The sequence below is a fragment of the Cavia porcellus genome, unplaced genomic scaffold (assembly GCF_034190915.1).
Source record: "Cavia porcellus strain 051 isolate PalLab524CR breed Dunkin Hartley unplaced genomic scaffold, mCavPor4.1 scaffold_26, whole genome shotgun sequence".
NCBI classification, from domain to species: Eukaryota; Metazoa; Chordata; class Mammalia; order Rodentia; family Caviidae; genus Cavia; species Cavia porcellus.
The window spans coordinates 40,964,372-40,981,140 of record NW_026947509.1 but is presented as its reverse complement, the minus strand read 5'-3'; the positions used below and the strand labels follow the sequence as shown (position 1 = coordinate 40,981,140).

Genomic DNA, 16,769 nt, shown 5'->3' with positions numbered 1-16,769 from the left:
CATCCCCCGCATCCCATCTGAGGGGGTGAAGGCCAGGTTCTGAGCCTTAGGGTGACTCCAGCTGCATGTCGCATGTGCAGCTGTGGGGTGAGGGACGTATCCCCAAGAGAACCTTAGTCCCACCGCCATTGTCACAGAAACACTGCAGGACTCTCCTTTCATCCAGGCAGTTTATGTCATGTCAGCCACGGGCCTCTGATGGGAGCCACGCAAAACAACAGAAGGGGACCATGAAAGGGGAGCTGTTACCTGGTCCTGCTGCCGGTGCCTGCGTGTGCTGGGCGCTGGGGGGCATCTCACCGCGGCCTGGCGTCCCGGGGCTGCCCTGGCTCTCCAGACTGGTTTTCCCTGTAATCGGGGGCAGAGGGCCCAGGGATGGGGCTGCATCCTCAGACAGGGCGTCATCTTCAAAAGCAAAGGGGAGGACACGAGTGAGCAGACTTACAGTGAGCAGGCAGGAGAAGGACTCTGCTCCTACCTTGGCTGCCTGTCCGGGAGGTGAGAGTGGTATATCCACTCATTCCCAGGCTTGCTCCTTCTCTCTCTTTCTCTGGTCCCGGGACTCAAACTCAGGACCTCGATTTAGATGGAGAATTTATGCAGCTGAGCTATACCCCTAGCCCTTCGACCCTTTTTTCCAGTCCTGCTCAGGAGCAGGGAGCAAATCCACCCCATGGTGGCAAGTAGTCAGCATGCTGGGAGGCTGAGGCAGGAGGCTCAAAAGTACAGCTCAGCCTGAGCAATTCAGGAGCACAGAGATAAAAGTACAGAAGGGCTGGAATATAGTTCAGTGCCACAGTGCCTCCTTCAAACTCCAGCACCCCATCGCCTCAACAAATAAAGCAAAACAAGACAACAGGAAACCCAAGAGCAGTGCGGGGCGGGGTGGTGGGGTGGGGTAGGCTGTGGGGTGTGGGGGGTGGACAGCGTCCCATGAGCTGACGCCTGTCTTTCTGCTTCCAGCACCGCTGGTTGGAGGCCAGGGATGTTGGCAGCCCCATCATCTGGAGGGGTTTCTCAGAAAGGAGGCTCAGTTTTTGGTTTTCTGAAAATTGTGAGCTCTCTAAATATGGCCCAGTCCTGCCAGACTATGCCACACATTAAAAGGCAAAATCGGGATGAACACCTCATATGATTTCCAGTGACCCTGGAACGCAGAGTCCAGGGTCAAGCAGAGTGAAGCATTCTCTGGAAATGATGGACTTGGAAATGAGGGACCATACAGGAAGGAAATTTCATTGCTTAAAAGCAAGGTTAACTATAAAGCTGGCTGCAGCGTTTTGGTGACTGGGGCCACGTTCCGTTCACAACCAGAAAGCAGGGCTGGGGTTGATTTAGTGACCTTGGGTCAGAGGTACTGCAGCTCTGGGATGAGGGGCACCTGTGGGCTGGGCTGTGGCAGGACCTACCTGGGGGCACCGGCAGCCGCACGTGGATCGCCCTGGGCCTCGGCCTCCCTAGGAGGTCCTGCTCGTGGAGCCTCCGCAGGGGAAGCTCAGGACCTAGGACAGAGGAGAAGGCCAGGTTGGAGCCGAGTGCTACCTTCCCAGGGTCTCTCCCCAGGGTCTCTCCCCAGGGCGGAGGTTCCGCCCCGCACACTCCTGCTGTGGGGCTCCGTGACTGTGGGCCCAGAGCCTGGTTTCCCAGGGGGCCACGCTTAGGTCCTGGCAGGCACTGTCCCAAGTCTGGTGCATCCTGGTGCTGGGTGGCTGGGGCATCTTTGTGGCACAGGGTGACTGTCATTGGGGTGAAGGGGAGGTCAGAGCACCCAGAGATGTAGCCAAAGGCTCCCGATGTGATTTCTCTCACTGTGTGTGTTTGCAGTGCGCTATAGCGATATTCATTTCATTTTGGGGAATTAGCACAGGCGGGTAATATCCTGATCATTTCCCCTCCCCAAACCTCGTCCCCGTGTTCTAAAGGTCTCCCTTCTTATTTCCTCCTGTCTCTTCTTTATTTCACTCATTTATTACTTACATTTTAGGTTTGTCATATAAGAGAAACCACGTGATATTCAGTGTTCTGTGTTTGATTTATTTCGTTTAGCGTTAGATCTCCAGTTCTACCCATTTTCCTGCAAATGACATTAATTCCTCTTTACGGCAGAATAATATTCCATCGTGCCACATTTCTTTGTGCGTCTTTTTGTTGACAGGCACAGGTGATATTTTCCTGGGTCCTGGGGTTGTTGGGTTCTTGTGTGAGTGCTTCCCTCTACCTCGCTCCCCGATGTGGTTTGAGGCAGGCAGCTGAGGCTGGAAGCTGAGCTCCTGGCTGACACGTAAGGGTGGGGCCTGGTCAGTTCACTGCCTTTGTGCTTTACCCTTGTTTCTTACGGGGCAGGGCTCGGGTGTGCTCCTGCTCTCTAGTAGCTTTAAGACTCTGGCCTGGCGGTCTTCTCAGCCTGCCTGTTGTGTCACTGTGGAAAGCAGTCGATTTTAACCCACTTTTGTGCACGGTCTTGTCTTGTGTGTCTTTCTGTCTGATGTTTCCCATATGGGCCTGCTGAGGATTCCTCTCCTGGCAAACCAATCCCCAGGACACTCAGTAACTTGTCAGTGAGAGAACTTTCACGTCCGGGCCAGCCCCTCAAGAGTCCCGACATTGGGTCGCCACCTGCACTGAGCAGTCACAGGTTCGGGCTGCTACTGGACACTTAGGGTGCCCTCACTGAGACTCCAGAGGCCACTGTGACATTCGAACTGGCCGATTTGAGGTCTGCTTAGCCTGTTTGCTCTTCCTCTCTAATGCAAATTGTGTGGTTTCTTCCCGGGGTCTGCAGTATTAGAATCTCAGACCTGGGAGCAGAGGGTGGCCAGAGACTAAGACCTGCAAACAAACCACGCATTGAAATGCACAGAGGCGTTTTGTTTAAAAACTCAATTTGGTTTCTTTTTCCTCTTCTCCTTTGCTCCATTGGTTTTTTTCTTTTCTTTTTGCTGGTTTTTCTTTTTATTTTTTCATGTTTGCTCTTTTCTGTTGCTTTTTTTTTTTGTCTTTTTTCTTTTTTATCGGTACCGGGGATCGAACTCACAACTGCCTGCTTGCAAGGCAGGCGCTTATGCTGCTGAGCTAAATCTCCAGCCCTTTTCTGTTGCTTTTGTCTATTAATTTTCTTTTACTCCTTACCAGGCAAGCAGGCAGTTGTGAGTTCGATCCCCAATACCAATAAAAAGGAAAAAGACAACAAAAACAAAAACAAAAACAGTGCAGTTCATTTCGGGAGAACTGGAGAGGAATTATGTTGGGTCCTCTCCAAAACTGGTAGAGGCAATTAGTTCTCAAGACAGAGGCAGAGAGCATGTCCAAAGTGCATCACAGGAAAGCAGACACTCACTAGTGAGATCTCCACACTATCAAAAACAACCCTGCCACTAGAACTGACCCACAAACCTCAGTGAGCAGCCCCTCACGCAATTAGAAACATAAAAAGACAATGTAACGAAATGCTGCCCAAAACTCAAAACTCCCCAGAAGTGATCTATGGGGAATTGATGGAGAGGAAATAAAAAAATCAAGCAGCTGAATTACATACAACGATAAATGACAACAGATGGATAAGTGCAAGCTCAAAGATAATATAACGAATCACACAGTGGGTTTAATAAACAGACTAATCAGTGAGTTTATGGAGCTTACTAATAAAAAGCTAGCTGAGCTAAATAAAACTATACAGGGCTGGGGATTTAGCTCAGCGGCATAAGCGCCTGCCTTGCAAGCAGGCAGTCCCGAGTTTGATCCCTGGTACCGATAAAAAACAAAAAAGACAAAAAAAAAAGTGCATATTCATAAATAAAACTATACAAAACATGAGTGACCAGGTTAGCACAGAATAAGAGGCCATAAAAGGTACCAAACCAAACACCAGCACATAAAACATGGTATTGGCAGTGGGGTCCCCAGATGTGACCAGTGTAAGGACAGAGTCAGATTTGGAAGATGGGGCGTGTACAGGTGACCATATACTTAGAGACATTTTAAAAACAACAAGAGAATGTGAGAAATGGTTCCAGCAGCTGCCAGATAAGAAAAAGATGACTTGGATTAGATGGAACTAGTGAAAATTGGGAAAACAGCACCAATGGCACAAAAAACCTGTTTGCAGAAATAATAGCAGAAAACTTTTTAAATATAGGAAAAGAATTCAATGTATGGATTTGTGAGGCACACAGACCTCCAAATAGCCACGATCAGAATGGAACCTATCACAGTATAACCAAACTGTATACATTGTAGTCAAAATCCCAGGAGTCTACCACAAGGCCAAAAACCTTAAATGCTGTCAGATAAAAGCAACAAATCATTTACAATGGTAGATCCACTAGAGTTACAAGTGACTTCTCAACACAAATATAAAAGTTTTTCAAGCTCTAAGAAAATAATTTCCAACCCTCAACTGATAAATCCTGCAAAACTATCTTTCAAAATTGAAGGAGAAATAAGATCTTTACATGTTAAAGATCATTTAAGAAATTTATGACCACCAAATCAGCACTCCAAAAAATTTTCAAGGATATTCTAGGAACAGACAATGAGGCAAACAATGTCAAAGAGCTTAATGAAATGAATACACCAGGTAAGGTAAGCAGTTAAGGAGAAAGGTGAGAAGAAATAAATCAGTAACAGGAAAATGATGCAATGAATAAGTCTTTTATTAATAACTTTCAATGTGAGTGGTCTCAACTCCTCAATCAAAAGACACAGATTGTCAGATTGACTTAAAAAATAAACCTAGTGGAATGCTGTATTTAAGAAACTCATTTAATCTAAAAAGAAATGCATAGACTAAAAATCAAAGGACGGAAAAACATACCCTGTGACAGTAGCCCCCCAAAAAGGAGTAGCTATCCTATTTTCAGACAAAGTGGACTGGAAGCCAAAACTGATCAAAAGAGACAAGGTCACAAAGGCCGGGCATGGTGGCACACTTCTGTAATCCCAGCACTTGGAGCATTGTTTGCAAGTTCGAGACCTGCCTGGGCTATAAAGTGAGTCCAAAGCCAGCCTGAACTGCATAGTAAGACCTTGTCTCAAAACAAAGTCACTGAGGTAAGGAAACAATTCCACGGGGAGAGATAACTACTATGAACTTAGATGCAATGAGCATTGGTGCAGTTGGATTCATAAAACTGACTTTACTACTGGACATAAAAGATCAGATAGAGCTAGATGTGGTGGTGCACACCTATAATCCCAGCACTTGGGAGACTGAGGCAGGACAATTATCGAGAGTTTGAGGCCAGCCTGAAATACATAACATGACCTTGTCTCAAAAACAAAACAAAACAACAGATAAATATCAACACAATTATAGTGAAGGACCTGAATATCTCACTATCACAAATAGATTAAAAAATCAATAAAGCAATATCAGAGTTAACCACACCATTGAACAAACGGTCTTGATAAACATCTCAGGAGCGTTCTACCTTACTATGGAGCACACAGTATCTCAGCAGCACGCAGAACTTTCTCCATAATAGACTATGTTCCAGTCTAGAAGCAGGCTTAGGTAAATACAGAAGAATCTAAATTCCCCTACTCATATTATCAGGTTACAGTGCAATGAAATAGAAATTGATGACAAAAGAAACCACAGAAATTATGCAAACGTAGAAACTAAACAAGATAGTGTTGAATAATCATTGGGTCACAGAAGAAATCAAAGAAGAAATTAGACAGCTCCTAGAATCAAGTGATAATGCCAGTCAACATACCAGAACTAATGGGACACAATGAAACCAGTTCTGAGAGGGAAATTGGTAGCTGTGACTATTCACATCACGGAAACAGAGGGAGTCTAAATAAATAACCTAATGGTATTACTGAGGTCCTGGAAAAATAAGAACAACCCAAGTTCAAAGTTAGTACAAGGGAGGAAATTATAAAGACCAGAGCCAAAATTAAGGAAATACATGTATTTTTCTGTGTAGCCCATTTTAATTTTCTATTTGAATAGGTTAACACACTCAGATACCTTGGAGGGCAGCAAGCTGAAGGACCACCCTGAGAGGCAGGAACTCTAGCCGGGCCACTGTGCAAAAACAGTCCCGGCCAACGAGGGCAAAGCAGGAGGTGTCATGCTCCCGGATTTTAATTTACACTGTATGGGTACAGTGAAAAACCAGCATGCACTGGCACAGAAACAGGTCAGTGGGACAGGACAGAGGATGCAGGGACAGTGCCAGGCACACTCAGCAGCTGATCTTTTGGAAAGTGGTCAAAAACTTACACTGGAGGACAGATGGCCTCTAGCAAATGGCATCAGGAAAACTGGCTCTCAGCATGCAGAAGGTGGGAATGGATCCACCAAGCAGGTGCTGAACTGCATTCAAAATGCATCAAAGATTTAGAATATTAAAACATAGACACAGCCAGCTGGAAGATAAGTTAGGTAGAACTCGAAGATACAGGCATGGGCAAGGGCTTTCGGAGTAGATCCCCCATTGTACAAGAAACAACACCAAGAATCAACTTCAGCAAGTGGGATTATATCAAATTGGAAAGCTTCTGCACGGAAAAAGAAACAACCAAAGACCAACGAGACAACCTAAAAAAGAAAAAAAAAAAAAAAAAAAAAAAAAAAAAAAAGACTCCACAAAATAAAAGAATCATGGGCCAGGGGTTTAGCTAGTGGCATAAACACTTGCCTGGCAAGCATGAGGTCATGAGTTTGATCACCGGTACCAAAAAAAAAAAAAAAAAAGACTCAATAAAAAAAAAAACAAACCCTGATATGAATAGACACATCTCAGAAGTACAAATGGCCAATAAATGACTTGAAAAAAATTCCCAACATCTCTGACTGTTACAGAAATGAAAATTAAAACAGCACAGGTATTCTGTATTATTCCACAAAGGAGGGCAATTAGCAAGAAATGCAGCAATAACAAATACTAGTGAGGCTGTGGGGAGGACAGAAGGTGCAGCACTACGGAAAGTGTTAGGGAGTTTCTTCAAACAACTGAAAACACAAATTCCATTTGACCCAGCTATTATTTTTACTAGGTATCTTTCCAAAAGTTGAATCATATTACAATAATAGATGATTTTTCATGTTTATTGCAGCAAAGTTCATGGTAGTTAAATCTCAGAAGCAGCCTACATGTCCATCAACAGATAAAGAAATGTGGATAAAGAAAATGTGGTATTCATACGCAGAAGAATGCTACTCTGCCATAAAAAAGGATAAACTTGAGTCTTTTGTAGGAAAATGCATATACCTCACCACCATAATATTAGGTGAAATAAATCAGTCACACATCAATAACTTGAAGTTATTTCTTAAATATCACATAGTTTCTTTTGTATGAGAAACTCAAAGTATAAATAAATTAAAGCTCGAAATACAAGACAGATAATAGGAAACAGGGAGACAGATCTTTTACAATTATGATGGGGACCAGGAGATGGAGAAAGAGGAGGCAGGGGAAAAAGGGGGTGAAGAAGGAATGAAGGTATGTTGTGCACTTGTACCAGCCCCTGTGATGGATGGAATCGTTATGTACTGAAAACAGATACTAATAAGAATTTAATAATTTTTTTTTTTTTTTGGTACCAGGAATCAAACTCAGGATCTAGTACTTGCCAGGCAGGCTATATCCCCAGCCCAAGAATAAAAAGTCTTTAAAATTGGAAAAATGACACTTCAGTCAATTCCTTATTTTTCTCTTACAAAATGAAGGTCAAAACATCCAAGAATTCTCTCTACCTTGGCTTCCAAGAAACTTGGGTAAATCGAATGTTTACTTAAAGCAGTACCTTTACACTAGGTGTCTGAGAACATTTATTTCTCCGTTCCTTTAAAAAATTTCAACTTTGGTTGACTTGTTTTGTGTTGTACAAGGTATGAGCTAAAAATAGGGTGACTGTTTACATTTTTCTAAAATTACAGTGAAAGTCATATTGCCATGAATCCCCTTCAGAACACTCGCGTGGAACCTCATCCCGCTGGTTACAGCTCTCGAGAGGAGACCTGGCAGTCCCTTTGGAGTCTTTGGTTGTGCTTTTGATGTCCTGGGGCAGTTGAAAATGTGCACCTTGCATGGTGCTCTGTTGATGTGAGGCTGAGCCAGAGGTCACAGGGTGCCAGACCTGGCGAATGAGGAGGGCGCGGAGGCACCATCCTGTTTTTAAGAGGCTGCCTGTCTACGGGTGGCGCATGACAGCAGCGTCACTACCTTTTTAATCACATCTTGTAAAGTCACTCGTCAAAGAGGACTTCCAGAACTGCTTCAGAAAGTGGCAAGAATGATGGGATGAGGGCTCAAAGAGAGGGAGAGTAATATTTGAGAGGGATTAAGGGCCATGTGTCTTTTACCGTAATAAAATTGTAAAGCCTTCCCTCGTGTATTTTGATCAGATCTTGTATTTCAGCTTTTGTAAACTGCTTGAGAAGCCTTCATCTCTGTGGCACCAAGGGCACACTGGGGATTTATTGTTGTGTATGCCTGGTTTCCTTTCCTTCCCCAGTTTAGCAAAACATACCATTAATGAAAGGTTCAGGAGGTATTTAAAAATTGAATTGGATGTAACCAGAAGAGACCAATTTCTAGATTTTCCTTCTTTAACAAAATTCTGTGGAGAAGACTCTGAAGCAGCTCGGCTGATTCAGGAGAGCCTTGAGTTGGCAGTGACCTCAGATTTCATTCCTTTCTGACTTGCTGGCTCCCACAGGAGCTCGCACCCAGAGGGGACCCACCTCTTTTGCAGGCTTTCTCCTTTGGGGGGTGTGGAGTGTGGAAATGGATCTCCATTGGAATGATGAAGAGCTCTGTTGGAGGTTCATTGACTTTAAATTGGCTGCTCAGGGGGTCAAGAATTCTGGGTGGCTCTTCCAAAATAGGAGGTAATTTCAAAGCCTTTGGTGCCTGGAGAAAATTTAAATACAAAAATATCAACATGACAGGCATCCAGCCCTACTTCCAGCAGAGAGCAAATGATGCCATATTTGATTTTATTATAATTCTTGCACCAGGAGCTGCTGGGAGAAGGCTGGGTGCTGAGTCCCTGTCTTTGGTGGCACTGTTGCCCTCGGGCTCCTGGGAACTCAACATACACCTGTTACTGCTGCCTCTGATTCCTGGGAGAATCGTCAACATGATAACTTTCATGTCTTGAGAAGCTAGTCTGTCTTTTATGACTAGGGAATATGAAGTGGGCTGAAATGATATGACTGAGTACACTCTGAAAAGGAGAAATTTACACACAGATTGTTAAGGGAAAGAGCAAGGACATTTGATTGTGCAATGGATCAGGTAAGAAGGGGCAGGAAACAGGAGTTTGCATTTGTTTGCCTCCCTCACATCTCCTCCTCTGTAGAATGGAACAGTCACCCTGCCTACCTCCGGAAGCGGCCCAGGCTACGCGGCTTAGTGCGTGCAGTTACAGTGGTGTTGGAAGCGGGATTATTTCCATAGTTTTTTCCTTGAGAGGGGACTCTTCCTTTGTTGGAGTTTGGTAACTCTCGCCAGCAGGGAAAAAACTCTTAGCTTCTTCATACTTCTGTGACATAAACCTAGCTGGGAATAATTTAGCCCTGTTGTTTTCTATCCTAGTCAAATGAGCACACACACACCTACGTACACGCATATGGGATAGAGATACTAAAGGTTGTTAGAGCCTTCTGTTTCCAGTTATTTGGAAGTTACTGAAAATTTCACTTTTCAGTTAGCAAATTTTAACATATGAACTCAGCTTTGTGAAGTATTTATGGTTCTGAATTTCAGTTTGATTTCATGGAAGCAAAAATGGAAACCTTCTACTTTGTTTCTGTATTCCAAAATAAAAAATGATAAAAGACATGCTTACGTCTAAAGCATCCTACAGGCTTAGAGTTCACTGAGGAAGGAAATTCTACCCAATTGGTGCAGGATGACATTCATAATTTTGAGACACTAAGAAAATGACTAACCAGATGCAGGCACGTAGGACCTTTATGCTCCTTGGGGTCTTCTTCTCTGCCGAGTGCTACTGCCCATCAACAGCCCTTTCCTGAAGACTGACCTTGTGATTCTGTTTGACAGGGATCACATTGAGAAATGAGTGGAAACTCAAACTGTTTGTGTGAAGTGTGTTTCATGACACTTAGTTTCTTTATTCTAATTAGAAATTTAGACAGAGTTGTAATCTGTTGGATTGGAGGCTATTGCTTCCTTCTGTTAGGCAGACATCAGGGTTGAAGGAGGTGCCTGGCTGGGTATGGCCTCAGGGGCTCACCATAGTCTGTGGCAACTCCAGATGTATTGAGAGGTTAGGCTTCTGCTTATTCCTGTTCTAAAGGAACCCAGTTAGACAGAGGCTCCTCTGGTGTGGGTGGAAAAGATTAGATCAGCTCAGACACAGGAAATCTGAAAATCCTGAATAGACTGAAAACAACTCTCATTGGCACTGGGACTGCCAGAGCGCCCATGGCTCCTCCAGGGCCACCTCAGGTGACAGGAATGCTCACAACTAAGCAACATTTCAGTGGCTCCTGAGCGGATACAAAATTCGTTGCTAAGGGTACAGCATCCTTCCTCTGCTGTTTGAGGCTGGTGTCTTTCCCCAGGCACACAGTGAGGGCACTGGGGCGTGGTGAGCCGGGGAGACCTGTTCACCATCATGCAGCTGCTCCAAGGCAGAGCACCCTGCAGCCCACCAGCTCCTGTTCAGCCCTGGTGCCCCCACTACCCACCACCTTACAGAACTGTGAAGCAGGCCGGAGACCGAAGAGGATGTCTTGAGGAAGAAGGTGTTCTGACTCCTGACGAGGGCTGATAAACTCCCAGAGCCTGACCTACATGTGCAGAGGTGACAGACCTTCAGTGGTACAAACCATTGCTGGATTTGAGTTTGCCAACATTGTGAGTTTGAAAGTGAGTCAACTGCTTAGCAGCTCAGATTCTGTGCTTCCTTCAGGAAATCTTGAACCCTCAGGAGGACAAAGGGTTCTGCTGCCCTCAGAGACTGTGGTGCTAGCAATATGCTTTAAGTGCAACTGAAATTCCTCATTCCTCATGGTTTTCAGCATTAAATTACAGTTCTATTACAGCTCTACAGTGAGCCCAGAAACCCGAAAGTTCAATTCTCTGCTGAGACATCCTTTCGCCGTGGCCTCGTTTCTAGTTTGGGATTAAAAACACACATGCGCTTGCATGCACACACATACATGCACACCCACACATACACATGTGCACACATGCACACACAATGCACACACATATATGCACACGCATGCACATCCATACATGCTCACATGCACACACACACCTTTTTCTCCTTTGCTTCCCCAGGGCTGCTGTGTTTGGAGGCAGTGACAGATGCAACCAGAGGGAAAAGGTGTCTCTCTGCAGGCAGCTCTGGGAAGAGGTGGCTGCCTCTAGCCTTGCAGCGTTCCTTGGTCCCTTTTTTGTCTGTGGAAACAGGACAGGAATGAGAAGTTCTTAGTTGCAGGCATGAGGGTGGACGGTTTCAGTTTTTATCACATTTTGGTTAATGACGGGAAGGAATTCGGGGAGTGTGCTGGGGTGGAGATGACGTGGCCTTGCTGAGTCCAGTGTCATCCAGGATGGGTCCACCAAAGAGAGAGAAAAATGACAACAATGACTAATCGGTATTGTGCACTAAATATGAGAGAATTATGCAGAGTGTTTTATATGCATCACAATACCTCGCCCCCACAGTGGTCAGGTATTGATGTTATTATCCCTGCTCTGCAGCAGGGAAGACAGAACCTCAGCAAAATGAAATGATTCACTCACGATTACAGGCAGTAAATAGGGACTCATTTGAACTCAGGCACTGGGATTGCAAAGTTTGCCTGATGAGACCCTAGCAGAGGGACCCGTGAGGATTTCCTTCCCATGTTCAGCTGGACTCTGGTTGTTATTTTGTTGGGTGCATGGCATAATGGCATAAGGAAGTCCCCTCAGCACGCCTGGGCTCGTAAATGATCCCCACACTACGAGATTCATTCACCCCATCCATGAGTGAGGTGTTTGTTTCTTACGGCTGAGGTCCGCTGTCCGACTGGGGAAGGTGCCTGCATGAGGTGCAGGGTTGGATTTGTCACCCAGGAGCCAAGGGGGACTTATGTGGGCTTGCCCAAGAGCCTTCCTGCGGGGTCGCCGTGTCTCCTCACTGTGGCTCTTTTCCGAGGCATGGACAGGAGGGCCACCCTCTGCCGAGGTGTCCTAGGGAACAACAGGCGTGCAGATCTGTAAGGAGGCTGTCACAAAGTAGCAGGCAGCCTCGTGGCCACACACTGGAGCTCAGGATGAAACTGTTCCTGCAGGCTGGGAAGGTAGGTGTAACAGCAGGGTCTCTGATGCTCATTACCATGACACAGTTTATGACTGATGATAGAATGATGGATAACTATACCCGACATACAGTATTTTACTGAAAAAAATTAAAAGATTAAAAACCAAGTGCTTGGATCATTGCATTTATCCACCATAAAAAGTGTCTCCCCTCTCTCCTCTTCCAATGTGTGGTCCTTTTTCCCTTTTCTGTTCTTTTTGGCATGTGACCTTGAAAGTCAAAACAACTGTCTTCAAAACGGGAGCAGATACTGTCTGGGCTGTTCTGAAAAACTGTTACACAGACATGTGTAGCACTTAGAGAGCTTTTCTAAAATGTCACTCACTTTATCCTCATAGTAACACTGTGATATACACGTGATCAAAGCTCCATCTTACAGAAGGGCTCATCCAGGTGCAAAGTTACTTAGGTTTCCTGGATAAGTTTATCACAGCTTAGTAAGAAGCAGAAGTCAGGCCAAATTTAGGGCTGAAAGCCTTTTTTCTGGATGAGTCTGTATTTGCCCAAATGGGTAACGGGTCGGGGGAGGATCAGTAATTTAGAAAACCTAGAGTTAAACAAGTGGGCTGCTCAGTGTGCCCATTTGCAGGTGTGCCTGGCATCTCCCTGGTGGACCTGGCTGTGAACCTTTTTCCTCAAAGGGCATCTGGTGATGGTGGGGTTCCACCAGCAGCACTTTGGGGAGCAACCGTCAATGGGTTGAAGCACTTGGAGGCTTCAGGACAAGATGAAGGGAGGCTGAGCCTCTGTGACATCATGGGGATGATGGGGGCCCATGAGAAACGGTACCTCTGCCTGGGTTCCGGCTTCCCTGTGTGGCAGCAAAGGAGTCCCCTGCCCACCTTGGCACTTGGCTGGGCTGCCCTGGTGCATGTGTCCAGCCGCTACAGCTTCCCCTTCATCTGGGCCCTGTTCACCTGCAAGGCAAACAGTGGTCAGCTGGGAGCCCTGGCCAGGCACCTGGTGCTGCCATGGCCCCTGAGCTGGCCCCTTCTTGCTTCTCGGAGCAGAAGTGGCCGTGGCCCTGCTTCTCTCTGCATGCCTGGCAGAAGGGGTTGGGGGAGCAGCTGGGCTGGGAGTCAGGAGACCCAGGGTGGAGGTCTGCATCTGCCACTCCGTTTCTGTGTCTGTAAAACGGGGACACTGATTTCTCGCCCCTGCTGCCTTTGGTGAGCTCAGTGAGACACTGTAACGCAACGCCCTTCCTGAGCTGCTGGGATTCATGGACCGCAGTGATGTGAATGCTCTGTCTGCAGCAATCCCTTGGCTTCCCTGGGCATCTCCTGCTTGTTTACTGGGGGAGAAACAGCAGGGCATGGGACCCCTGCTTCACTCTCTGGGTTCACCCTGTCTACAGCCCTTGGGCAGGATCTGAGTCAACAGATGACTCCAGCATAGTGAACAAATCTTTCATCGGTGGTTTAAAGGGTCCTGCAGCTATTTTCATCGCTTACTCAAGGTAATTTATTGCTGAAACAGTCTGGCAGGCCTTCCTTGTTTGGAGCCAAGCATTAGGAATTGCTCTACTCCCCGTGTTAGGCCTTGTGGAACAATGTGGGCTTGTGTCTCCCCGTGGGCTCTGAAGCCTGCAGGCCCTGTGCAGAATGGAGCGCTGGTTTCTGGGCATGCCTCCTCCTTCCCCCAGCCAGCCTCCAATTCCCTGTGTGTCCCCAGGGTTACCCACCTTCCACACCCCCATGCTTGGTGTCACCGGGTCAGGTGTCAAGGGCTGGCATACAGGGCCACCGCCTCCTTCCAGCCTGTGGGCTCTTAAAGACTACTCCAGTTCAAGCCGATGCCAAGAGTGTTGGCAGTTGAAGTGCGGGCTCAGGCTCGGGCCCAGGAGTTTGCCACAGTTTCGGGGGCCTGGGGAGCCTGAGTCACTCACCTGGGGCCAAAGACACCTCTGATGGTGGCCACACTCAGTGGCCCTGCACATGAGTCCATTTTGGGGTGTGGGGCGGGGTCTACCCTGGCCACATTCCAGCCAAATTAACAGAATGACTCACTGCCTGTGAGAGTAAACAAGAGCTCTTTCTCAGTAAATGTCATCACCTTGCTCAGCTGTGTGTGAGTGAAACAGGTTTGTAGGAAAAGGTGGCAGCTGCAGCTGCTGAGATTCTCCCCATCTCTACAGCACGGGCTCAGCTCTCCCAGACAGTGCGCACTGGGACAGAATTTCCAGCTTGCACAGGGCCTCCCTGTCCTCTCTTGTGACAGAGAGGCACGAATGCAGAGCTGACTGCTTATGTTTGACTGGTGTGCAGCCTAAGGAGGCAGGGAATCCAAGCGACTCACTAACATCTCACTGTTGGGAGCTCTGGGGTTCACGGCAGGGACTTTTGTTACTTCTCCAGATAAAGTGTTTGGCAAAGAGGGGAGATCAAAGGGAGATGAAATCAAAACCTGTGGAAACATCAGTCAGGGCTCCAGGCGCAGCCTCTGAGTGCCTTTCATGTCTTTAAAATTTGATTTTTTTTTTTTGGCTCCTGCAATTATGGGCAATTGGTATTGCAATCAATAATTACGTTTAGAAAACAAAATCTAGGAGATCTAAAATTAACACTTATTGAGCACTTATTCTCTGCCAGGTCCTACATCATCCTATTTTATTCCCACATACAGTGCTGGGAAGTAAAGGTGGTATGCTTACCTCTATTTTATAAATGAGGAAACTGAGGCCCAGGGAAGTCACATGGCTTAGAATCTGTGCTAATGGCCACCTGTTTACTCGTGACACTGCGCTGTCTTTCTGTTTCCTGCCTCATTATGACAGATCTTTGGTAGAGGATGCTGGTTGGAGGAGTCAGTGACCTCTTAGGTCCACAGTGCCTCACCCCTGGAAGGTGCCACAGCCCTTTTCCAGTGTTTTAGGGTCCTGGGCTTCAGAGTCCAAGGGTGTCATCTGGAGACAGCGGGTGGTAGAGGGAAAGCAGTGTCCCCATGGGGCAATTACCTGGGCAATTTCTGCAATGCTCCAGAACCGAGTAATCTTCGATTTTGATTCACATTAGCAAAGTACATAGAGACTAAGTTGCAGACTGGAGGATTAATATATGAAAGCAGGAAAGAATGACCTGACCCACAGGTTTTACACAGACAGTGTACACGTGGGCCAGGTTGGGACTGGGATTCCCTGGTGCCAGGCTCCAGATCCACAAACAGTGAGTGGCTGGGGTGCCCCTGTGCCGGTCATGAGCCACAGCAATCTAGGTTCTTTGCTTCTCCTGACTGCACCCATCCTGCCAAGGACAAGGAGGACCCGGGCAGTTGCCACCACTGTGTCTAGAAAATTCTTTCTTGATTTCAGAAAAAAAAAAGATCTTTATGTTCTGCTGGGGTCCAGTTCCTTTATTTTCTGAGGATCTCTGTTACCCTCCAAGGCTCCAGCCTGCCCATTTACTGCTACTGTCATCTTTCCCAATTTCTTCCCAGAGGCGGCTTCGGGCTCGTTCACAGCCTCGAGTTCCCAGAGTAAGACCCTGGCAGGACAGGATGTTTTACAGTTCCATGTATTAACAGGGTAGGGCTTGCTGTTCCCATTACAGAGATGAGGAAAGAGAAGCTCGAGATCTTCCATTTAGTGAATGAGAAAACCGCCATAGCAGTACAGATTTCTGGCCTAAAGGCAATGTTTTCACCCGAGTGATGTTGCCACAAACACACAGGATTATAGAATATTCTAGGGAACCAGATCTAAGGAATTGCCTAGCCTGTGGCTATATCACCCTGAATGAGCCTGATCCTGTGTAAAGAGTCACCTAAAATCCAGGGTCTAGACCTCACTGTTTAGTTTAGTAGCCTCCATTCTCGACTAGATTATTAACTAATTAAAATAACATTCTTGGTTACACAGTCACACCAGCCACATTTCAAGAGCCGCTTAGACATGCAACTAATGACCCCCACATTAGCTAGCACGGATAGCCAGTCCATCACCTCAGAAAGTACTGGTAGACGGCTCTGACCCAGATGATGCCCTTTATTTTACAGAAGAGGACGACTGGAATTCCCAGATCTTATTTTAGGATTCTCCATTTTAAGGTGTTAAAAATACAAAATATTTGAAAAGTAGCCATAAAATCAGCACGAACCTTGCTGAAAAGATTTTCCTTGTTGAATCCAAAATGGTGGGAAGACAGGCAGCAGCTGGTACCTCGGGGGTGCCCCTGACAGGTCTTGTTGGAACCTGAGATACTTTGGCATGCTAGGTCGAGTGTCCTGGAGTAGCACGGAATCCTTGATGTACCCTGGAGGGTGGGTTAGGAGTTACCAGGGGGTATACACTCAGCAAGGTGGGGGTCTGCAGATAACTGCAAGCTCCTCCCCCGGCACTAGCCTTGATTTAGGACAGTGCCCATCAAGAATATGGGAGGAGCAAGGTGCAGCGGTACAAGCCTTTAATCCTAGCACTCATGGAGACTGAGGCAGGAAGATGTCAAGTTTGAGCACAGTCTGGGCAACAT

The 16,769-nt window shown here is 46.5% G+C and overlaps 1 protein-coding gene across 6 annotated transcripts in view; it reads right to left on the bottom strand.

Moving 5' to 3' along the window:
* Kiaa2012 (KIAA2012 ortholog) overlaps positions 1-16,769 on the bottom strand; it is a 120,275-nt gene that overhangs the window by 83,661 nt on the left and 19,845 nt on the right. For 5 of the 6 annotated variants that reach the window (XR_010043490.1, XM_023567003.2, XM_023566999.2 and 2 more), the window contains exons 4-10: positions 16,398-16,553; positions 13,093-13,220; positions 11,990-12,173; positions 11,251-11,393; positions 8,702-8,870; positions 1,410-1,502; positions 250-405 (exon numbers count right to left, since the gene is read on the bottom strand). Coding sequence is in view for 5 of the 6 variants with exons in the window: in XM_023567003.2 (XP_023422771.1) it covers positions 250-405; positions 1,410-1,502; positions 8,702-8,870; positions 11,251-11,393; positions 11,990-12,173; positions 13,093-13,220; positions 16,398-16,553 (1,029 nt within the window). In the remaining variant the exon portion in view is untranslated. The remainder of the gene's footprint in view (positions 1-249; positions 406-1,409; positions 1,503-8,701; positions 8,871-11,250; positions 11,394-11,989; positions 12,174-13,092; positions 13,221-16,397; positions 16,554-16,769) is intronic. The other variant, XM_023567000.2, reaches the window with a different exon arrangement.